Source organism: Musca autumnalis, unplaced genomic scaffold, assembly GCF_047663935.1.
Source record: "Musca autumnalis isolate F117 unplaced genomic scaffold, ASM4766393v1 scaffold_1, whole genome shotgun sequence".
NCBI lineage: Eukaryota > Metazoa > Arthropoda > Insecta > Diptera > Muscidae > Musca > Musca autumnalis.
Genome location: NW_027411644.1, coordinates 32,073,008 through 32,097,720, shown reverse-complemented (window position 1 = coordinate 32,097,720; position 24,713 = coordinate 32,073,008). Strand labels below are relative to the sequence as shown.

General features: G+C 38.0%; 1 protein-coding gene and 1 long non-coding RNA gene across 23 annotated transcripts; one reads left to right on the top strand and one right to left on the bottom strand.

Annotated features, from left to right (window-relative positions):
* Positions 1 to 3,589: 3,589 nt before the first annotated feature.
* alt (SMC superfamily domain-containing protein aluminum tubes) lies at positions 3,590 to 18,945 on the bottom strand. 14 transcript variants are annotated; one of them, XM_073971122.1, is made up of 6 exons: positions 18,788 to 18,945; positions 12,728 to 15,043; positions 12,353 to 12,448; positions 4,004 to 4,468; positions 3,806 to 3,925; positions 3,590 to 3,726 (listed from the first exon to the last, which is right to left on the bottom strand). In XM_073971122.1, exons 2-6 carry the CDS (start codon positions 14,921 to 14,923, stop codon positions 3,718 to 3,720), a joined length of 2,886 nt encoding a protein of 961 aa, XP_073827223.1. In that variant the 5' UTR covers positions 14,924 to 15,043; positions 18,788 to 18,945; the 3' UTR covers positions 3,590 to 3,717. The 14 variants fall into 14 exon arrangements, with proteins under 14 accessions (XP_073827223.1, XP_073827251.1, XP_073827262.1 ...); XM_073971150.1 differs by having other exon boundaries at positions 12,362 to 12,448; XM_073971161.1 differs by having other exon boundaries at positions 12,392 to 12,448.
* LOC141395422 (uncharacterized) lies at positions 17,286 to 23,038 on the top strand. Of its 9 annotated transcripts, XR_012410640.1 has the most exons (4): positions 19,613 to 21,919; positions 21,996 to 22,249; positions 22,315 to 22,852; positions 22,911 to 23,038. It is a non-coding gene; the product is annotated as an uncharacterized lncRNA (long non-coding RNA). The 9 variants fall into 9 exon arrangements; XR_012410638.1 differs by adding an exon at positions 17,286 to 17,350 and having other exon boundaries at positions 20,141 to 22,852; XR_012410637.1 differs by having other exon boundaries at positions 19,613 to 19,918; positions 20,141 to 22,852.
* The last annotated feature ends 1,675 nt before the right edge of the window (positions 23,039 to 24,713 follow it).

Below are 24,713 nucleotides of genomic sequence, written 5' to 3'. Positions count from 1 at the left end.
ATAAAACTTGACGATCCGAAGATTCAATGGCCAGGTTATATTCCAATCTTGGGGTTTTTTTGCGAATAGAGGTCACAAGTTTGAAAAAATACTGGGGCCTAATTATGTGATTCGATTCGATCGAGAATTTACTCGTGAATAAGTTTTCGACACGAGAAAAAAACGGCATGATAAGACTCGATCGAAATCACTGATCGAATGTTTCGAGAGTAACCGGTAATCGAACTACGTGTTCTTTGGGGAAAGTTATGAAGGTAGACGTCAAAAAATGTGTTTATTTCAAATCAAAAACTAAAAAACAAAATTATGAATGAAAAAATGTAAATATTTGTGGAATTTTTTGAACAATACATTGAATAATAATTTCGGAATGAAATTGTGCTAAGAAAATATGAAAATTAGTAATGTTTGCAAAATTGTTTTGTCATTCTTGTTACAGATTGCTAATACATCTACCTTAATAATTCTCTCTCAAAATAAATGAGAGAATTTGGTGGGTGTTTTGCATTAGCCTCTCTGAGAGAGTATTTCCTTAGGTAAACAACGGGGGATGAACTATTTAAAATGCACTTTATTAAAAGTTGTTCACCTATAAAATAAAGCCTATTAATATTAAATAATTTTTTGTTTTGCAGAAATGCTTATTTTTTCAACTTATATTTTAACGACTGCAAACACTAATTTTTGGTTAATGATAGCATGCATATGTATTTATTTTAATTATAATTTTATCACAATTTCTTAAAACGACTGAAAAGGACTTTTCCCAATTTCTCTTATTTTGTGCAAAAAATGCTCACAATTATTTACTAATATCATTTTTCCTCTATAAACCTTCAATAAACAACAATTTTTTACATTTTAAACACAAATACAATAAGAAATCTTTCATTTTGTTTGTTTACGATAGGCCATTTGGCTACGAGAAATTACTCGCAAATTTATGCTCAATTTCTCGATAATTTTACTCGATAACGAATGTTGTCATCCCAACTTTGAGTACTCGGGTCGAAACAACTCGATGTCGAATCACGTAATTAGGCCCCTGATCGATAGCATGTTTATCGACCACCCAGTTGAGTTGACATTAATGGTACAACATTTCATCTGAGTCGCGCAGACAACTGACAACGCAACTCAAGTTTAGTGGCAATGCAAGATCGACCCATAATTTTATTACTATTTTTTAAAAAATGCTGAGATTTATTTTCTAATTTTATTTTTCTTTTAAAAACCGACAGCAAACAACAATTTTTAAATTTTAAACAAAAAATCTTTCATGTTGTTACCTTACGATAGGCAATTTAGCTACGAGTAATTTCTCGCAAATTTATCAGGCATGTTCTGGCATTCACCTCTGCACCTCACGTGTATCGTACACACCTAAAGCTGTTCTGCAACACACTTTACACCTAGTTGGGGTGTATTCCTCACACTGTAATTTTGATGGCGAGAGCTGGGTGAATCCTTATTTTTTAAAGAAACTAATTGAAATTTTCTACACAAAACTGCATTGGACTAAAATCTAATGTGTTTTCTATTAGCGTTTAAAAAAATATTCAATTTTCTTAACAAAATATGATTTAAAAATGTATTTTTCTTAAAGTACCAAATTCAACATATACGCGCTCTTGTAGAAGTTCGTTTCTTTGTTTACGTCTGTTTCGTAAACAATCAAACGAACCCTGTAGGGACTGTGGCCGATTTAAAGCTAACACAAAGCTAGCTTTTTTTTAAACATAAGTGGCATTTTATCGATAATTTTGCCTTATGCCAACTGACTAATTTTACAAGGCGATGAGCGCCTGATTAGTCAGTATTGTCCAACGCCAGATAACTTTTCGACTGATAATAAACTAACTTTTTTTTTGCAAATTTTTAGTCAGTTTAAAACATAATGTGAAAAAAAAACAATTTTTGTTTCTGTGTGTTTTTTATTTTTGACTTTTCATAGTCTCTCTCTCCCTCTCTTTTTCTCTCTCTTTTTTTGTTAGAGAGAACAAGGGGCAAATTTGTATATTTCCTTTGTGTTCCTTTTTAATTCCAGAATAGTATGAGTAATATGTACGAATATGTTCAGTCCATCAACACTCTATTCTATAACTGGATGCCGCATTTATACGAAGAATATTAAGAAAAAGCAACTGCGAATTATTTATACATTTGTGCCTTATTTCTTCGACAAACAGAAATACTTTGCAGACGGTACATGTTTCTGTTTTCAGAGTGGTTAATCTCTAGATAACTTTTCGACTAACTTTATATTGGTCGAAAAGTTATCTAGACATGGACAATTGCCGAAATTTTTTCTGTTCAAAGTGGTTCATCTCTAGATAATTTTTTAGCCAGTTTTTAGTCAGTTTAAAAATTATCGATCTATTATCAATCATTTTATCAACTGGTTAATAAAAGTCCGACAGGGAACAAAGCTTACATACCCACACACGCATGTGTATTCGTAGATGCGCCAACACAGACTGATATTTTTTCATTGTTAATGATAAAGTTTGAAAGCTGTAATAAAGCTTTCTAAAGTTCTTTCGTGAAATATGAAAGCTCTTTTCACGTGAAATACAGAACATCAATTGCTTTCACAGGTGAAGTGCATGTGTGATGTGAAATGGATAGACGGTGAATTTCAGAACATGCCCGTATGCTCAATAACTCGATAATTATACTCGATAACGAATATTGTCATCCCAAATTTGAGTACTCGCTTCGAAACAACTCGACATTCGAATCACATAATTAGGCCCCTGTGTTTACTTCAGTCCTTAGAGGCATTGATCGTTGAATCATCAAAAGACTAATGTATAATTTTAGATAGTCGCTCTTGGGAAAGAGCAGATTTGATGGTGCTCATTGGTCTTATCCTCTGTGTACACACGTTATAATTTCAATATGAAGATCAGCGTACGTAAAAATACTTTTAATGACATTTCCAATCGTTTCGTATTTTCCATAGGAACAATACAAAACGAAACATAACCCACCCTGGCGGAGTTCGCTGTTTAGTTTCGTTTACATTCGTGAATGCGAACAAAACGAAAAGTACCCCACTCCACAAGACACATATGAATAAATCAAAAACATGTCATTGACCATAACGCACGGCAAACGTTTGCCAAATAATCTTTTTTTTTCGGTTGTGAATGAAACAACTCGGCAAAGCATAGCCGAAGTACATTTCGGCAATCGTACTGTTTTCATCTTTTTGCATTGAAAAGTTTGTGGTTTTGTTTTGGTTGTGAGAATGAAACGATTCAGAGAAGCTGAAAAGTTTGTGGCTTTGTGTGATTGGTACGGAAATCGTTTTGTTTGTTTACGTTCATTGATGAGGATCTATGCGGATCTCCAATCTCAGATTCCACACAATGGATTTTTTTGTAAATTCTTTTTCATCTGCCGATTCCCACGAATTAAACGGATTTATAATCAATCTTTCATCTTGGAAAATCTTTAAAAAGTTCTACAAGATTACATTTGAGGTGGTCATATCCATCCCCTCCCACATGGTAAAAATGCGGATTATGATATTGTGTCCCATCCACTTATTTCAAGAAATAAAACAAAAATGTACACAATTAGATTTGTTTAGATTATTTTTTGTTGTTTATGCTGTTGTTGTAATATAATCATAATTGAATTAATGTATCTTTTTTTATTGCATACTACTTTAGTGCTTAATGTATAGATTTTTTTCCATTATTACAGACATTAAATGTCCTAGAAAAGAAAAAAACGAAAGAAAGGATACTCATTAGCAAAGTAAAATAGGATAATTAGGATTATAAATCAAACTTACTTGCTGACCATTAGATTTGTATTGTAACGTATTGATTTGTTCATCTTTAGAACGTACAACACTACGCCAATGCTCTTCCTGTTCTTCGGCTTTTTGCATCAGGTCGGATAATGTATATTCCTATAGAAAAGAAAATAAAAAATTAATTTTTTTTTAGAATCTAATGGATGGGTGTGTATTTCCTCCTTTAAAACTTACAGTTTTTCTAGCGAGCTTTGTCAACTCATCAATACGAACGCGCAGGAGTGAATTCTCTTTAAGTAACTCAGACTTTTCAGTGTCATTGCTGTTATCCCCAGAACCGGGACTGCTACTAACGCTGGAACTGCTACTCCGACTGCCATTGGCATGTGTGGAGTTTTGTTGTTGTTGTTTAAGGGAAGGAGGAGGAGGACTGTTGTGTGAATTGTTTGTAGAAGATTGTGTAGATTTGTGACTACTGCTGACTTGTTGCTGTTGTTGTTGCTGTTTAACGTGAGTTGACAACACCTGCTCAACCCATTGATCAAAACTAACAGACAGTGCTGTGCCGGCACAAGCTTTAACTGCCTCTGGACACAATCGCTGTAAAAGATCACGCAATTGTTTTTGATCTTTTTCTGGATGGCCAGCTGATGCTGCCTTTCCTGTCTTAGCTGCAGAAGATAATAGTTTTTCTTGTTGCTAAAGGAAGAAGAAGAAGAGAAAAAAAAAATGATATTTAGAATTTGTATTAGTGTTGGTGGAAATGTGTTAAAAAAAAACATCGATAATATGACTAGTCTAGGACTACAATATATATACAAAGATAGAAAGGGATGATTTCCAAAATGGTATTCAAAGAATTCAATTCAATATTTAATTGTAATACGCCTATTCTTATTACAGAATTTTATGAGATAGCAGTCCTTGGTCAAGTAATGGTTTTGTTCGTATTTGATCGTAGACCGTGTCAATAATTACAATGTTTAGCAAAAGGACCGTACAGGAAGCAGAGGAGGTCTTGCCTTCCTTATAAACCAGTCTGTCCAGTATAGAACTATATCGCTTGGGATGGACTCTAGTGACCCATACATGGAATGTATGGTGGATAGCAGTAAAGTGTGTCATTGTCGAGGTAGAGTTGCTTAATGTGTACATACCGCCGATGAATAGTCGTGCGCTGCGTTATATATCTGAAATTAGTTTTCTATTGGAGGGCAATTAACGTCTAGTGCTAAGGGACTTCACTGTTCATCATGTGTTTACCGTTCGCCTGCCGAACAAATCGATAGCTTTACATTTTGCACGGTCAACAATGTGCCTCCTCCAGTCTGATAAATGACGTGTCCTTGCAACCAGTCGATATCTTGGCTTAGGTCATGACCGCCTTATTATTCTGAACCATAGAAAAGCTTATTGGCAAGAGTTCAGAGAATTTAAAAATTAGAGCATTTCCGGTACATCATCACAGCTGCAGTCGCACGGATTAAGTAAATTGTGTGCAGCGGTTAAATTACTCTCAAATACGGGAAAGAAGGATGATTTATATTTTATCATGGCAATTTCTAGTGCACACCGAGAGGAGTGTGCTATGTCGTTTAAAATCCCTCTCAACCGAGGAGGTACCACCACAATTTACAGTGAGCGACGTTACAGATATCATCCGAAACGCGAAATTATCCAAAGCATTAGGCTCACACGTGAAATTAATGGTAATGCTTAGGAAACTGGATGAACCCGCAGTTGAGTATTTGACCTGTGTCCTCAATCCATCGTTAGCCTCCCATATTGTACCAGAAGCCTGGAGAATCATATAAACCGATCTCCTTCTTTTAATCAATAGCGAAGATAAGCTGTTCGAGCACATAGAGATGACATAGACAGCCGTCTTTGAAACGACTGCGTTCGTTGAATTCAGAAATAAGAAGTCTAAGATCCGTAGGCAGAGGCAGTTCTCCAAAGCGGGATAATATCTCCGCCAGTCGTTTGTGGTATTCAGAAATAAGATGTTTAAGAAACGTAGAGTGAAAAAGAAATTCCCAAAGGTGGATGGCGTGATATTTTCGGAACTGTTTAACCTCTACCTTTCTGAAATTAAACACCCTCCAGACGGCATAGAGTCGTAATGTATGCGGATGTTTGTATGATCGTGGTGTCTGGTCCTTTCGTCGATCACATACGTCATAGGTTAAATGTCTACATGACTGACTTAGTGCAGTTTTTCCATCTGAGTAACTTGAAAATATCTCCGGCTAAATCCACTGTCACATTGTTTACTCAATTCCACGGCAGCGGGTTCTTTCGTACCGGATTGACCCGGAACAACATAAAACCAATGTTCCGGCCAGCGGCTGCCACCTCAGTGTGTACTTTTTAGTATTTGTTTCGTGTTTCTGTGTTGGGAGCAGCATATCCCGGAATGCCTGCTCCGAATTCTATTGGTCCGAGCCGGGACGGAGGAAAACCCAGGACCAATATATCTGTGCTCAGTTTGTCACATTCGCATCTTCACCCACATCCAACCTTCGGTGAGATGCAATAGATATCAGGAGTGGGTGCATCTAAGGGGTTGCTCTGGACTTGCCCACGTGAGGGATTACGACAGGGACTTTGTTGCTGCATGCTGCGTGGACACAGTCCCCAGTGAGTCGTCGGATTACGAGACTCCCTCGTCGTCAGATTACGAAACTCCCCCGCAGTCCCCTCGACAACAACCGCACACGCAGCCTTTAACACCAACCGTTGTTGTCCCAATCCCCGAAAATGCAGCCTTTTTGCAATTGAATTGCAATGGACTCCGAGATAAGATCGAGGAGATAGTAGATTTTATGAGTCGGAAGAACATCAAGGTCGCGGCGGTACAGGAAACCAAGCTGAACAACAACCACAGCTTAGAGCATTGTGATGGTTACAATGTTCTGAGGAAAGGTCGCACCAGAAATGGAGGTGGGGGGATTAGCTTTCCTATTGCACCAGTCTGTCCAATACAGACCTATCTCGCTTGAGCCTGTCTCTAATGACCCGTACATGGAATGTATGGGGGTAGCAGTCAGGTGTGGAACTGCCGAGATAGAGTTGCTGAATGTATACATCCCGCCGAGAAATAGCTGTATCTCAGATTACGTGCCCAACATTAGCCCGCTTTTGGAAGGTCATAATCGTCTGGTCCTGGGGGATTTTAATGCGCATCATGAGATGTGGCATTCGGCCCTCGGAAACGACCAGAGAGGTACAGCGCTGGCTGAGCAGATTGATAGCTCTACGTTTTGCACGGTCAATGAGGACGCCCCTACCAGAATTAGAGGAGAGTGTCACAGTTCGCCTGACATAACCATCGTGTCACCTGGTCTGACAAATGACGTTACCTAGCAACCCGTCATTTGCCTTGGATCAGACCATCTCCCCATAATTGTCTCCATTAGCAGACCACCCGATTTCATTACCTCTGAACGCCGCACATTCGTCAATCATAAGAAAGCTGATTGGCCGGGTTTCAGAGAGTTCACCAATCACCGCTTCAGAGAACTGCCCAATCCTCCTGATGTTCGGCTAGCGGAAAGGACGTTCCGAGACATCATCACTGCTGCAGCCGCTCGCCATATCCCTGCTGGCCGAATACCCGAAGTAAGACCAAACTTCCCAGCAGAGGCGACGGGATTAGAAAATGAGCGTGATGAGCTTCGCCGAACCAACCCTAATGACCCCAGAGTCAGGGAGCTGACAGGCTGGTCAGCGAGCACAAGCGGAACAAGTGGTTAAATCTTCTGAAGAGTTGCAACATTGGAGCCGGTATAGGTGAATTGTGGGCAACGGTTAAGTCACTCTCGAACCCTGGAAGGAGGGAAGATAGGACCTCAGTCACGTTTGGCGACGTTACGTTGACTGACCCGAAGAGGTGCGCAAGTTATTTCAATCGACAGTTTGTCGAGCACCCCGAGAGTGACAGGGCGAAGAGAAGAGTATTACGTCGCATCAGATCTCTTCCTGCCGAGGATGAACCACCACAATTTACAATGGATGATGTTGCCAATGCCATCAGAAACGCTAAATCATCCAAAGCGTTGGGCCCTGATGGAATCTCCATGGTAATGCTGAAGCAGCTGGATGAGCCGGGAGTGGAGTATCTTACTAAAGTTCTCAACTTGTCGCTATCCACCCTCATTGTTCCCGAAGTCTGGAAAATGGGCAGGGTGGTCCCACTACGGAAGCCCGGCAAGGATGCCAGCAAAAGTGAATCGTACAGGCCGATTTCGCTTTTGTCGCCCGTAGCAAAGACCCCTGAGGCCTTAGTCCTCCCCAGTATCAGAAATAGCTATCGAGTTGCCGATCATCAGCATGGATTCCGCAAGCAGCTCAGCACGACAACTGCTCTGCACGCCATTACCACACATATTTGTCAAGAACTCAACCAGAGACGGCCGTGCGATAGAACAGTGATGGTGGCGCTTGACTTATCAAAAGCCTTTGATACACACAGGCACTCCACGCTGTTTGAGGACATTGAGCAGACAACCCTCCGGCCAAGCTTGAAACGTTGGATAGTCAATTATATGTGTGGACGCCAGTCGTACGTGGAATTCAGGAACAAGAAGTCCAAACCCCGTAGAGTGAAACAGGGAGTGGGGTGATATCTCCGGAACTGTTTAACCTCTACCTCTCCTGTATTCCGTCCCCTCCAGACGGCATCGAGATCGTAACGGATGCGGATGATTGCACGATACTGGCGTCGGGTACCTATCCTGATGACATCTGTGAGAGACTGAACAACTATTTAACCGATCTTACCACCTTTTTCCATTCGAGGAATATGCAGATTTACCAAGGGCAGGAGGGAGATGAAATTTCTCTGAAGGAAGCTAAGTCAGTCGTTGCACTCGTTGCTAGACGCTTAATATGCAGATTTACGCCACAAAATTAACAGCCACTCTGTTCACCACATGGACAGCGCAGTTTGGAAGAGAATTGAATGTCGTGGTCGACGGTAGCAGAATTCCGACCACAAACTGCCCCAACATTTTAGGGGTCACATTCGACACTACTTTCACGTAGTGCGCGCACGCCACAGCTATCTGCGACAAACTGAAGAGTAGGAACAAGGTCCTCAAGTCCCAATCCGGCAGCACTTGGGGTGCAGATAAAGAAACCTTATTGACCACATATAACGCGATAGGTCGGTCTGTGGTAAGCTATGCGGCGCCAGTCTGGTCCCCGAGATTATGTAATACGAATTGGAAAAAGATTCAAACTTGCCAGAATGCCGCCCTGACAACAGCAACAGGGTGCCTCCTCAAATCTTCAGTGGACCATCTACATGAGGAGACAAAGATTCTTCCAGTAAAGCAACACAATGAGATGCTTTCGTTGCAGTACCTGCTTGGATGTTACCGTGTTAGCCATCCCAATCATCATCTTGTGGGTAGGCCCGGCACATACAGGCAGATCAGGAAGGATATCCATGCTCTAGAGGGAGAGGTCCAACGATACAGGAGAGAACCCCTAGATCAACAAGCGTATCAAGCAGGTTTGAATAGTATTCACACGGATGCAAGGCCTTAAGCAATTATAGTGTGAATAAAGTCCTCGAAATACATCCCCCATCTATTGCAGCTGAGGAGCGTCAGCTGCCATGACAAACTAGAGTAGTTTTGGCTCAACTACGCTCGGGATATTGCAGCCGCCTAAATTCTTATTGGGCGGAAATCGACCGCGCCGTGCAAGACATCTGCCCAGTATGTGGCATGGGCCCGCACGACATAAAACACCTTTTCAACTGCCCAGCCAACCCAACTCATCTAACTCCAGTGGATCTGTGGTTACATCCCATCGAAGCAGCCACTTTCCTGGAACTGGAGATAGACCCAGAGCCAGATTGAACAAAGAACGAACATACAAACATAATAACAAACACTGTTACAACAACAACAACAACAGTGGATAGGCTTTCCTCACCGAGGCAAGCCAGGATCGATCTCCATGATCTAAAGAGAAAGAAAGGTCCAATCTTCAAGATAATCGATCCTATCAGGCATGCCGTACTCGGAGACCTCCCTAATCTATCGCAGCAGACGAAAGCCAGAAGACAACATGCCCATATTAATGCAGTTTTGAGGCAATTCTTCGGCCGTCTTTCAAAACTTTTAGTCATCTGTTTGATCCACAAGCGGCCAGGTCGATTAAAAAATAATCAAATTATAAAAGAATGCATTTTTGGAACTTTATGGATGTTGACATTTTATCTCGAAAAATATTAACTTCTCAGCACATCAAGGTCTGAGAAGAATTTCAACGTGAACCGGTTGAAGGCCCTAAACTTGACTTGTGCCTAGCACTGCACTGCAACATAACTCCGTTCTGTCTAAATGGAAAACCTGATAGATATTGGAAAGTATGTGATGCAATCAATGAAAGTTTTGAAATATTTGTTAAGCAACCTATGGTCTTCTAAAGGATATAAAGGATGCCCAAGCTGCTAACAATCGGAGCTAAACCTCATTTAAAATTAATTTCTTATACACAACAAGTAAAAAAGTATCAGTCGGCTTTGCCGACAGAGATATACCCTCAGCCTGTGCAAATTGAAACACTTTTTTCACAAAAAAACATATGTATTTAAGGGGTTTCAAAATTTTGGTCGTATGAACCGACAAAAATGTTGATTAGGATTAAAGTTCAAAAATTTTGCGGAAAAGGTACTTAAAGGAATGGACCGATATAGACCATGGGGGTGCCATAGGGGGTTTTTACACCCTTCGGACTGTTTTCTCAAGAAGTATGGACTTGCCCCTGAAACAACTTTTACCATCGTAATTGAGGCAGCGAATTTAAGTTGCTTCAACAAAAATCAAATGATTTAATAGCAGGTCTTAAAGTGAACTTATCCAAAATTTTGTATGGGAAGTACGGGATGGAGTGGATATTTGTCCACTCCATATTCCATATTCGAACCTGATCTATATCTGGTAGATATTATGAGAATGTGTAAAGTATGGACCAAATCGGTCACTCCCATCAAGAGTTATCGTGCGCACAATTTTTCCGAATATTTTTGAACTTTTGTGGGGTAGGTACCTGAAGGAGTGGACCGATATGGCTTATCTACGAAGTTAAACTAAGTTTGGAAACAATATTACGAAGGCCAAATTTTGGCCGAAATCGGCATTTCCGTTCGAGAATTATCTTGCGCTTCCACCCATAAACATGGTGTCATAGGGTTTGTTTTTCAACTTTCAGGATATTTTTTCAGGAAGTATGGACTTGCCCCTGAGGAAACGTGTAACTTGGTATAGGGGACAGTGAATACAAAATGTTACCACAAAAACCAAGGCGATTCGAGAGCAGGTCCTAAACTGAACTTTTCCGAAATTTTGTGTGGGAGGTACTCGAAGGAGTTTACCGATTGAGTCCATATTGGAACCTCATCTAAGTCTGGTAGAAATTTCATAATGTGCAATGTATGGTCCAAATCTGTTACTTCCTTCAAGAGTTATCGCACGCACAAATTTTCCGAACATTTTCGAACTATTGTGGGGGAGGTACCGGAAGGAGTGGACCGATATAATCCATCTTTGAACTTGAACTAAGTTTGAACAAAATATTACGAAAGCCAAATTTTGGACAGAATCGGCAGGTCCGTTCGAGAGTTATCATGCGCTCCAACCATTACACACGGTGTCATAGGGTTTTTTGTAACTTTCAGGCTATTTCCTCAGGAAGTATGGACTTGCCCCTAATGAAACTTACAGCGTCGTATAGAGGACAGCGAATACAACTTGCGTAAACAAAAATCAAAGCGATTCGAGACCAGGTCCTAAACTGAACTTTTCCGAAATTTTGTGTAGAAGGTACCCGAAGGAGTGGACCGATTGAGTCCATATTGGAACCTCATCTAAGTTTGGTAGAAATTACACGATGTGAAAAGTATGGACCAAATCGGTTATTCCCTACAAGAGTTATCGTGAGCACAAGTTTTGCGACAATTTTTGAACATTTGTGGGGGAGGTACCTGAAGGAGTGGACCTATATGGCCCATCTTCGAACTTAAATCGAATCTGGACAAAATATTTCGATACCCAAAATTTGAACCGAATCGATTGATCCGTTCGAGAGTTATCGTGCACACCAGCCAGCCAGACAGACAGACAGACAGACGGACGGACATTGCTAGATCTACTCAAAATTGTCTGAAACGGATATCGTACAAACATACTTGGGGTCTAAAACCATTATTTCGATGAGGCACATTTTTGGTCGTATCAAAGTGTAAATACCCTCTTTAGCCTAAAGGCTGAGGGTATAATAAAAACAATTTTAAGACTATCAAATTTAATGTATTGTTAGTTTTAAGCTTTTGGATTAGTGTATGTTTTGTAGCTTTTGGAACCCTATGGGCTAGGTTCCCATTTATGAAAATAAATACCAATGAAAATATGCCAATATAAATATGCCAATATTCTTAAAGCAATTCTTTGAATACCATTTGAAAATTATTCAAAAATATAGAGATATAGAAAAGTGGGATAGGAGAGGAAGGAAAAATAGAGATAGTGTAATAGAAATATAGGTAGTATAATATTTTCATGCACTTACAACACCTACTAAAATTGCATTTTGGCTTTGTTTACTAACTTTTGCTTCAGAATTTTGCAAAGCCTCAACCAATTTCCAGTTTTTAGTGCGCAAATCCTAAAGCAAAAACATATAAATTATATTTGTATTAGTAGGAGGAACAGCAAATCGTTTTGTAGAATAAGAAGGCACATTAAGAGATGTGTATAATTAAAAAAAAAATAGGGTAAGGAGCAATGAAAACTGGAAGTTAACGGTTTGTTTTTTTAATGAATGCTTTCATTAGAAAAGAAAGCTAAATTGGTGCATTAAAATTTTGTAAACAAAATGAAGTACACAGAGAGAGAGAGTACTGGGTGGAAACACAACACAACAACAGACGTATAATCTACTTACATTATTTTTCTCTTTTTGTTCTTGGAGTTGTTGCAACAACTCCTTTTCACGTTTGCCCAGCTTTTCCGTCTCTTTTTCGGCTTCCTTAAGTTGGTCATTCTTTTTGCTAAGATCCTCCTTGAGAGCATCAACTAGTTTCTGAACATCTTGTTGTTTTTCATTGTCCTGCAATTGTTTGTCTTTGTTCTTTACTTCAGTTTTTAGCGATTCCACTAATTTTTCTAGTTCTTGTTGTTTTTGTACATGTTGCTCAGTTTCTTGGAGTACTTTAGTTTTAGTGGAGACATCGGATTTGAGTCCTTCTACTAGTTTTTGCAATTCTTCCTGTTCAACAGATTTACGTTTGAGTTCTTCCTCCACAGTGGTTAGTTGCTTTTGCAATTGTAATTTAGATGCCTCGGAATCATCGAGGAGACGTTGCTTTTCCGAAATTTGTGCTTGGAGAGCACTGAGATTGGCCTGTAAATCATTTTGCTCCTTGGATTGCTCTTGTGTTTTGCTAGAAATATTTACAAGCTGTTGAGTTAGTTCGGCATTTTGCTTTTGTAACAATTCAATTTCCGTTTGTTTTTCGGCAATCTCCTTGCTGCGCACCAAAGCCAATTCATTGCGAAGGGCTTCCTTTTCACCATTGCTTTGATTAATATCAGATCTAGCAGATTCAAGTGCATTTTGAGTATTACGCAGTTCCAATTTGAGTTCATTTAATTCGGCCTCCAATTGATTAGCTTTTTCCAAGTCGAAAATTCTATTATTGGAGACTTGTTCCAGTTCGTCACGTTGTTGTTCCAAGACACGTATTTGTTGGGCTTGTGTTTGGATAATTTCGCTTTTTTGTTGTGACTCTTCAACGGCCTGGCGGGAGGCATTCACCAAGCAAGTTAGTTCGGCAATGCACTTATCCTTGAGGGCCACTTCGTTTTGCAACATTTGCAGTTGGGCCACAAGATCTTGGGAGCCAGTTTGCTTTTCGTGTATGAGTTTAGCCTGGAACTGTTGGCGTTCCAAGGTCAGGGTGTCGTTGAGAGTTTTTATCTTCTGCTCCAAGAGGGCAATATCTTGATCTTTAGTGGCCAATTTCTCGGTGTATGATTTTATGGTGCTGCTCATGGTGGCTCGTTCAGTGTTGATTTCGGTGCGTAGCTCACGCAATTTGGCTTGAATGCCAATGGAGGCCTCCTGTTCTTCGGCCAAGAGTTTTTCCTTTTCTTCCAATTGGCGCTTGAGTTTCTGGCAAATATCATCAGACCATTCGGAATGAGAAGAGGGCATATCCTGTTGGCGATTCAAAAGGTAGTCGATTAAAATTTGTATTTCCGAACGATTCAATTCGGCGCGACGGAATAGATTCATAAGCAACGAAACACCAATGGTGTCCGATTCGGATAACTTTTCAAGACCGGCAACCATTTCTTTTGTTTCCTTTTGTTTTTTGTTTTGTTGTTTCTGTTTTTGCTGAGTAGTTTTGGGAGAATTTTGACGGATTTTTTCTTCAGCTTGTTTGACCTCCTTGACAACTGGCATCTCAGTAGCTAGGTTTTCGGTAGAAGTATTTGCAGGTTTCTTGTTGGACTTGTCTTTTTTGTTCTGTTGTTGTTGCTGTTGAGATTTTTCTTCTTTCTTTTCGGATTTTTTAAGTTCTACAGCATCCTTGGGAGGTTTGGTATCGAAGTGATTGGTTGTGACTGGTGCATCAGCTGTTGATTCCTTAACATTGGCCGGTTCATTTTTGTGTACCAAAATGCCAGACTTGGCACCGGGTTTCTTGTCTTTTTTACCCTTTTGTTGTTTGTTGACATTTTCCTTTTCTGCAGTGCTGGAACGTCTAGAAGAAGATGTTTGATTGTTGTAGGTCAATACTTCCGCATCAGGTTCAAATTCAACATGGGTTTTGGACAGGCCTTCTGGTTGTTCATCTTCCACCGATTGTTGTTCAGATTGGGCATCAGAGTCCTCGGGTTGTTCTCTGGATTTTTGTTGCTTTTTCTCACGCTTCATTTCCTTTTTAAGAGAAATCTTTTTGGGCTTTTTCATCAAATTCTTTTCCTTGCCATAGATTTTCTCCGTTAGAGCTTTCTTTTCGGCAATCACTTCTTCAAAGGTTTTGCGGCGCAAGAACTTGTTGATGAACAGCAGGGAAAATAATGAGGCCAAGAAAACACAAGCAATCACAATAAAAATGTGTAAATCCATCATTGCATAGTAGGTTAATTCACGATCCAACCCTTTTGGTTTCTCTCTAAGAGTTCTTCAAGCCAATCAATCGGTTTTGGAGAAACTTCTGTTTTGCTATATTAACTTCTTACGTGGAATGTACTAAAAATAAATATAAAGAAAAAGAAAAAAATTATAAAATTAGCCGTTGATTTTTTTAGTGTTGTGTGAAAACGATAAGTGTTGCAAACAAAGTTACAGGCTACGAATGGGTCGTAAATTTTGTCTATTATAAATAACTTATCACGCTGCTGATATTCTAGGAAGAAAGCAAACATGAAATAAAACTGAGTGGTACTTCTTATCGGAATCGGAAACAATGCAGTGGAGAATTGAAACAATAAACTGAACTCACAAACAACAAGTGTTAGCTTCTTCAAACATGGATCGTGGTAACTATTTTATTTTGATGACGTGTTCTTTTGTCGTTTATGAATGAAAAATCAAATATTATTCTCTCCTCCGCCTCCTACTCCTCTGGTTGGTTGGATCACTTTTTTTCTGCTCGAATCATCAATGATGATACATATCTACAATGTTTGATTCTCTTGCTTATGCGTGGCCTACAAGTATGTACTTGTATGAGGATTCCACTATACCATACGCAGGCAGCTATACTCTTTGCTTACACCCAAACACACTTGTATGTATGTAGTGTGTGAGTGTGTATACAATTTTATATGAAAAAAGCCGGCCGGTATTAATTGTTGTTTCTCTATCAACGCCAGCGTAAATTTGTGTTGTTACTAGTCCAAGCGTCAAATTACCAATGTGTAAGGTTTGTTGGGACCCACAACTGATGCCTTGAATTGATGAAATTACAATATTTCTTTCTTTCTTTGAGGCAAATAACACCCAGAAAAACAAAAACAAGAAGAATGAAAATATTTCACACCAAATGACAAAGAAAGTTACCACACAAATATTTTTTAACTGAAAAACTTGTTTATCTCTTACTGTCTCGTTCGTCGTTCGTTGTGCATTTCTTTTGGAGCAACCAGTCAAGCACCACCGCCGTCACAGTATTTAACCCATTAACTGGTGAAAAGACAGTTATGTTCATAACATTAATGGGCCAGCGAGACTGCAAGAAGATGTGGGTAAGTGTTGTTGATTCAACTAGAACTGCTACTATGGTGTTTGAAGATGGAATTAGGGTGGTTGTTAGACATCCAAACACTAATTAACAGATACATCTATAAAGTTTGGGTACAGTTACAAGTGTCGTGCCTATTTCGTACCGTTTTGGCAAAACTTTGTTTATCCCATCTTCTATTCTATCAACATTTTTGATCTGTTCCAGAACATGTAAGAATCTATTGTAGTAGAATCTTGCAGGTTATAGGACACACCATTATGGGATAACTGGTATTTTGAATATTTTCCGAAGGGAAGTATAAAAATCACCCATGAAAGAAGTATATAAAATAACAGTTTATGAGCGATCTGAGTACTAAAACTTGGGTATAATTAGAGGACATAACTTGGAAGCTTGGAAATATAGGCAACTTGATAGGTGCTGCTACAACATTTTCTTTGGTATTTTCATAACTTCATGAGGGATACAGTTTCGAATTCTTCTCCCTTCTCAGAGCAATTCCGCGAGTGTTTCTTAATTTCCAACCAAATATGTTTATCATTGTTTAAAGGACCACACTATCGTATATGGGGTCAATCCGAGTGGAGATCATAAACTTAAGGACAGTTTCCTAAAGTAGCTACGGGTATAACATTTTCATAAAGAAGAAGTTAAAACACGGCCTTCATAAAGCAATCCAAAAGTGAAATAAGACTTCATGATCCGAGTGGATCCCTAACAATCGATCATCTTGGAACTATTCATTACTTCATTGTATACGGGTCAGGGTAAAAACCTGAACCTTTACCAAAAAGCTTCGGTGTGAATATCTGAGTTTGGCATCGATACAAGTTGCAGGTCCCTTTGCTTGGTCGGCTTTCAAATAGCCATTTAAAACATTCCACTATGGAAAGAGTCAATATTGAGCGAGAGAAATTTTGGAATTTCTAGTGCTTCTAGTTTCTAGAGATAGATAGGGAAAGCCGTAAACTTAGTCTAAGCGGGGAAATCCAACCATAATTCTTCTTCCGTATACATCAGACAACCCCTTACAATGGTGAACTTATCAAAAACATTCTAAATAAGGATCATTAATTAACAAAACTTTCTTTCAACCTTTAGCTTCCAATGGGTTAATACTCTCTTTGTGCCTAGGAAAAGAAACTGGTTTCCTTATGTTGAGTGTGTGTATGAAGAAATAATCCCACATTATATTATCTACATTCACTGACCTCATCATCAACAGCAGCAGCAGCAGCATCGAGACAGCCAGCAACAAATGTTAAGAGAAGAAAAAACAACATCGAATGAAGAAAGCCTGGAAAGCCAAGGTAATGAAATAAATTCCCATTTAAAATATTCACAAAAATAACGAATTTAACAACATCAAGGTTGTTGGCTCCAAACAAAATTCGCAAAATACTTTTATTTTGAACAACAGGCACCACTTTCAGCGAGAAAGTTTATGGATACCCAACGAATTCAGATTCACAAATATTGTGATTATGATTGCGAATTTTATACAAAAATTTAAAATGAAATGATAAACATTTTTAGGCATATGTTGTTGGTGTTGGGCTTGGCATATTGCAGCAAAATATAATCAGACACACATATTGGGGGAAAGGGAAAATGCAATGCGTATAAATCAGCAAAAAGAAAGAAAACTCACACAATATGAAAATCATTTTTAATTTATACCATTCAATGTATTTTTAACAAAATTTATTAACACTGCCTATTGTGGTTGCCCATTGCCACCATCATAATACATATCTTACAAGTGAAAAGAAACAATTGAAGACATCAAAAACAACAACGAAACCAATAAAGAATGTTGCAACTTTGCCACGTTGATAAGTACCATCCAAGCAACAACAATAACACAACACACAGCCAGCCACCAAGTCACTCACTCAGTACTTGTCCATATGTACTTGGGGGCTCTTGTATAGCTGTACATACATACAACATTAGTATGTACATGTATTTAACCTATATGGACTTTGTTTGCATAGGATTTTTGTCTGTTTTTTGTTGCTGTTGTTGTGTGGCACAATTAAAATACAAACATTGTGAATAACATATTTTGCATTTTAAACATATTATTTGACACACCACATTTATCATCATTTATCAATATCTCCCCAGTCGTCATCATCAGTGCATAAAGATCTTTCCTCGTCAATTCAATGATAACATGTCTTGGTCTCAACTCTAGATTCTCCGTATGAATCATACTCAATTAAAAAGTTCATAAACCAACAACCCAATAAATGCCACATATTGATAAATGCATATTTTCACTGATTTTTTTGCTATAAGCAAATCAAGTTTTTGCCGAAGAAACTTGCAGTCTTAATGTATAAATACCCGTATATACACATTATCTTTTTTGGGAAAAAGGGCGACGACGGCAACGTATGCAATCTTCCACATAAATTAATTTTTCAATTCTTTTCCAACTCACTGCCGGGCAACCAACCAATTCCATATTTTCTTATTAGATTTTTTTTGCATGGCAAATGACAAAAAGAATTTCTCCAAATATTCTTTTAGTTTCCATTTTTATTAGATTTTCGTTTTAATTTTTTCGTTCGGCTTCTTCACCGCCATCCATGAAAAATGAAAACGATGGCACAATAAAAGTTTTTATATCCCAAATGAAATAATTCACATTTCTTCTTTCTTTTTATCACTTAATTAAAACTTAATACAATAAATGCCTATTAAATTGCGAAAAGAAATTGCCTTTCTTATTTACTTACATTTTCCTGTTGTATTTTATTAAACTAAAATGAAAAAACTAAAACTTGAAACTTGTCTCTTGTCTCGCTTGAAGATTACCGATTACTTGCAGAAAAAGGAATTAGTTCAAATGAACTATTCACGGTAATGAGTGAATGGAGTAGTTCTTTGGTTCAATGAACGTTGAAATATTTTATGAACACTTTTTTGACAGAAAGACAATGGATTTTTCTTGCTTGCGAGGCTTCATTTCGGGTAAAAGAATAAAGAACGACCAAGACGAATTTGAATTAGGTTACTTTTTTCATTTATTCTTTTACTGGAGCAAAGCAAATGGAATAATCACACTAGAGTGATTGTCTTATGCCAGAGTATGGCCAAGTTTACACTTGCGTTCCAAAATCTACTGGATTTCACAAAATCCAGCTCGGATTTCGAATAGAGCTGGCAAACCATTGATATTCCCAACATTAGATATTTTCGATATAATGTTTTAAAATATCGATTGGTATCGATATTATCGTTATGTTGTCAACACCATTAATTTGGAGATGAAAATGGCTGAAATGTCAATGCTTTTCTTGGATTTGGCACAAGTAGCTCACAGAAATGTAAAGGAGAATATACAATTGCTTTTATTTTATAAAAATATTAAAAAATGCATTTTACTTTTCCGAAAAATGTGTACGTGTAACTACGGACTTACTTTTTCACACACAACCGAAAAGCAGCGAATTTTCTATTTATTTCAATGAATTTTAGGTTGCGGATTTTTGGAACCGCTCATGGCCCTATGGGCTAGGTTACTGTGTTTGTCAAAGTAAGTAAGTAATCAGTTTATTGAGACTTATTTTTTTTCGATGACACAAGAAATGTACTGGGAATGATTAGCTTAATTTAGAACTATGGTTGTCTTATTCTAACACGTTTGTAATGTGAGATGCTACTTGCAAACAATAATATGAAGATACATATGTATGAAAACATAAAAGGTAAAGTGAGAAGGCTTGCTCACGGCCTGGACAGTTGCTGACAGAGCATTTGACGTCTGCCAAAATAAATATTCTCTTAAAACTAAATAACAAAAACAATACGAGTGTGTCTGTTTTGAATTGGCAAACAGAGCGTTTACGAATATAAACAAAACAAAGGTACATGTAACATCAAAACAGTGAATGGTCAATTACGACTAAGTGCATATAAAATAATAAATATGTGAATTAATTATTTAACACAGGAAAAACGAATATTCCAAATAAATGAAATAATAAATAATTAAACTAGTTGTATTACTATATAAGATATCACAGTTGAATCGAATTCTCTTTTGCAGAGACAATTATAAGTGTAAAAAAAATTTTAACTTATTCTAGTATTGCATTTTACCCTCTATGGGTGCCCGGGCTTGTTTTGGTGTAAAACTGTGGTATTGTGTTGCCTGGAACGGCCTCAATGATTTCATTCAAGATACCAATTGTGGACAAATACCGAGTTGATGACCACGAAGTGTTTTTATCTTTGTCATAAATTTCATTCATCAGCACATTATCATGAGTTGGAAGTTTTTCAACGAATCGCTTTTGGAGGTTGAGAGCATATTGACACAGTGGTTCCACTCCTGAGGTGTCGTAGATGTAAGTATTAGAAAACATTTTAGTGGGATTTTCATATTTCCTATTTACACATTTTCGTAGAATTTTCCGTTCGAAGATCTCCAACTCTTTCATGACAGATGGTGAGATGGAAAACCAAATTGGAAATCCGTACAACAGTACTGATCGAATGGCAACCTTGTAGAGAAGGAGTTTTGTCTTCTGTGGTAAGTATTTGCTGTTAAATAAATATGCAAACGATCCAGCAATTTTTTTCAGATCTCGCGTGTGAGTTAAATTTAAGTAGCTTATTAAAAGTGACTCCGAGATATTTCATTGTTGAATTAAAGGGAATTTCAACCCCATCTAGTGCTGATCGTAGCAATTTGCTTTGAGGGACCACTTGTTTTGGACACTTCCCCGAGGCGTTCCTTATGCAGATGGCCTGAGACTTGGCTGGATTAATTTTTATGCCCCACTTTTTATAATATTGATGAATTACGTGTAGATGCTCCTCAGCGTAACGTAGGGCTTGCTCTGGGGAACCACTATGAGCATAAATAAGGCAATCGTCGGCATAAAGAATTGCTTTTGAGTACATCGTGGAGTGAGGAAAGTCGTTTAAGAAGATGTTGAAGAGAAAAGGTGCTAAAACGCTTCCTTGAGGAACACCGCTGTTGACTGTTCCTTGAATTGATTTTTCGTTTTTAATTTGAACGAAGAATTTGCGATCGGACAGGTAACTGTACATTATTTTAATTAAGAAGGGATCCACGCCCAAATCAATCAGTTTATATACGATTCCTTTGTGGCAGACGGAGTCAAATGCCTTTTCTATATCTAACGATATGGCTACAGTGCAAATTTGATTCATCAAATTTGTTGTAATGTCGTTATGAAACTTTAAAAGAGCGTGATGTGTTGAATGCCTTCGTTGGAAACCAAATTGAAAGTTAGATATTGGATTTGTAATGAAATCATTTTCCATTTTTTCTTTCAGCACATGTTCCAGGATCTTGCCAAGATTTGATAAAAGTGAAATCGGGCGATAGTCGGCAACGGTTTCGCTATTGGACTTCTTTTGAATTGGAACTGTTTTCGCTAGCTTCCATATTTTGGGAAAGTAACCATTGTTGATGGAATTGTTGCAAATGCATGTTATAATTCGCAGAGCAGTTTCAGGGAATTTGCGTATAACAAAATTTGAGATTCCATCAACGCCGCTTGATTTTTTATTGTTGACCTTTTGAATAATCTCTTTAATTTTTTCAGGATTGGTGAAATGATAATCATCTGGATTACAAATTGAATTGAATTGACTGTCGAAAGAATAGATGCATGGACCTGTGGATGTGAGGCATGACGAAATTCTAGATTGTAGAACATCAACTGGAAATTCTGGAATGGTTTCTTGAAAAGAAGTTGAGTAGTATTGATGGAAATGGTTAGCAATTTCGGAATTGTTGGAAACAATACTATCATTGACTTGTAATTGCTGACAGAAAGGGGATTTCTTTCTACCACTGAACTTATAAATCTCCTTAAAAGCTGACGGGCCAGGTTTGATATTTTGTAGACGCTTATTGAATATATTCGCTTGCTCAATATTAATGGATTCTTTTATAATAACTTTTAGAAGCTGTATTTGTTTGGATAATATACGATACTCACTGCTCATTCTATTTCCCGTTCGATGAAATATCTTCTTTAACTCTTTTTGCCATTGATATTTCACTTTGTATAGTCGTTTTGACCTTTCCGAGAGAGGAAACAGACCATTGTTGATGATGATTTTCTGCGAGTGTACATCATGAATAGAGTTGAAGCAGCTGTTAAAAGAATCAATTAAACCATCTATTTCGTCGTTATTGAGATTAGTATCTGATAAAGGTAATATATGCTGAGATGCGTTTTCAAAATCAATGCAAAAGTTCTCCCAGTTTGTATTTTTGTAGGAGATATATGTTGGAGGAGCATTCAAAATTAAATCAGAACAATCCATTTTAATTGATAACTTCAGCGGGAAATGATCGGAGAATGAAGGTAAAGACGAAATTGAAAAGTTTGATGTGGTATTGTCGATTAACTTGGAGCTGATAAGGAAATGATCCAAATAAGATGGTCCATTAGGATAAGATGGTGACGCATCGCATACTCTAATTACGTCTAAAATATTGGACTGCAACCATGATTTCAATAATTTTCCGTTGGAATTCTCTGCTAAATCACCCCATTCCGGATTCCTTGAGTTTAAATCTCCACCGAAAATGAAGCCGTCGTAACTAGTACATGTTTGCAAGATTTTATCAAGGTCAGCTTCCAGCTGCTGCGCAGGATAATTGCAAGGAACGTATAAGGATCCCAAAACGATTTTTTTCCGAATTGCGTTCTGTAAAGTTTCAATTTGGATTAAGCATGTATTTATGCCGACATCACTGATGACAATTTTTGAGTACTGTATGGATTTCCTTATAATAACGGCTACACCAATTGGTGAGAGATCATTAATAATATCGTATCCATCTATTCTAACTTTCCTGTTTCTTCGTAGATGACACTCTTGGACGAATGCCACATCGATGTTGTTGGAAGAAAGGGTTTTTTGCAGATCTATTTGCCTGCTTTTATCATTAAGAGATCTGACATTGAAGGTTAATAAATTAATCATTCTATGGATCATATTGCTGCTTAACTTTTTTTAGAATTCGCTTAAATTCTATCTTGGCTTTGGATTTTTCCATGTTTTTAAATTCATCTAAGAATATAGAAATTTCTTGCTCCAGCGTCAGTTCTTCTGGTTCCAAGAAATAATTGGCTAGTTTCAAGAAATCGTCCACTATTGATGGTTTTTGGATTGTTGAATGGTTGTCAGTGTGTCTAAAATGACTAGCAAAAGATATATGTGGTGTTGTGGCCATACTAACAGCCTTAACATTTCTGATGGCGGTGGCTTTTTCTTCCTGCATCTTGCTAATTTTGCTTCTTTTAGCTGCGATGTATTTTTTATAAACTGGACAGCCTTTAAAATTCGCAGGGTGTCCAAATGCTTGGCAATTTATGCAATATGGTTTTTCTGTGTCAGATTGTACTCTCTGGCAGTTCCCTGGTTCGTGAAGTTTGTCACATTTAATGCATTTATACGCCGAATTACAGTTGCGAGAAGTATGTCCCCACCGTTGGCACCTATGGCATTGAGTTTCGCTATTCCTTCTTTTGGGTTTTTCCCAATAAACATCCTGCAACCATATTCTCTTAATATGGGAGATATCACCAAGCTTTTTGCCTGGTAGCAAGGAGACTAAGAATAAGCCAGTGTCATTTCCCTTCTTTATAGAATGTGGAGTAGTGAAATTCTTGACTGATGCCACAGTTTCTGGGACCAATAAGTCTAGCTCGGCTTTAATTTCATCACCGTTCTTGTAAGAATACAGGCCTCTTAATATTAAGCCAACCTGTTTCAATTCTTTTGGAGTGAAAGAATATGAATGGATACCTTTCTCTCTCAAAAGGGCCATCATAGAAGAATGTACATTGGGATCTGCAAAGTACAATTTGCTTTTGTTTTTATTAACATTTTTTACTCTTATCCCAGATTCTGGGACAGATTCCCTAAGGGTATCAACAAGTGTCTTGATGTTGACATTGAATACAAAAATGGGCGGACACCATTTTGTTTTTGGTTGTGGTTGCTTTTTATCATTTGGTTGGATAGGTTGTGTTTGCGTTTTATTAGCAGCAGTTGGACATTGTATATTAACGTCAGTTAATACGCTGAGAATACCAAACCTGTTATTATCCTGTGGATCGTGATTTGCAAGCTTTTCCTTAAGTTCAGAAATGCCGATGTTTAATGGTGAAGTCTTCCTTTCAATTCGCAGTCTCTTGCGTTCATTTGCGTTGCTGGGAATTGTTGTTGCTTTATATGGTTGAGCAACAAAATCAGTGTTGGTGGAAGTTGACGCCTCCTCTTCCGCCACGTCATACTCCATATCCGGTAAAGATGCAGGCATCATTCATGCAAAATGATGCAATTCTGATGCCCACAAGTTTGAAATTTCCAATGAAATTTTAATTTAAAATTTGATTTTCTTTCCGCTCAAAAACAATACGTCCAATTTGTTTCAGTGTTGCCAGAGTTTCTGTGTTTGTCAAATAAAAATTAAATTAAATATCGATAGGCAAAACTATCTATCGATATTTAATTTTTAAAAAATAATCGATTTGATTGATAGTGCCATCGATTTTTTGCCAGCTCTACTGGGGAGCCTATACTATAGCTTCGTTCCAGAACTCAAAAGTTTTTACACATTTAACACATTTTTCCCCAAAATGCGTTCCTGTACAACAAAAAAGT

Bases quoted from the DNA above. Each gene is read 5' to 3' on its own strand.
- alt (XM_073971122.1), bottom strand. From the start codon at position 14,923: ATGATGGATTTACACATTTTTATTGTGATTGCTTGTGTTTTCTTGGCC. The intron at 12,449-12,727 runs GTAAGTAGATTA...TTTTTGCTTTAG, and splicing joins AACAAAAAGAGAAAAATAAT to GATTTGCGCACTAAAAACTG. The intron at 3,926-4,003 runs GTAAGTTTTAAA...TCTTTTCTATAG, and splicing joins CAAAGCTCGCTAGAAAAACT to GAATATACATTATCCGACCT.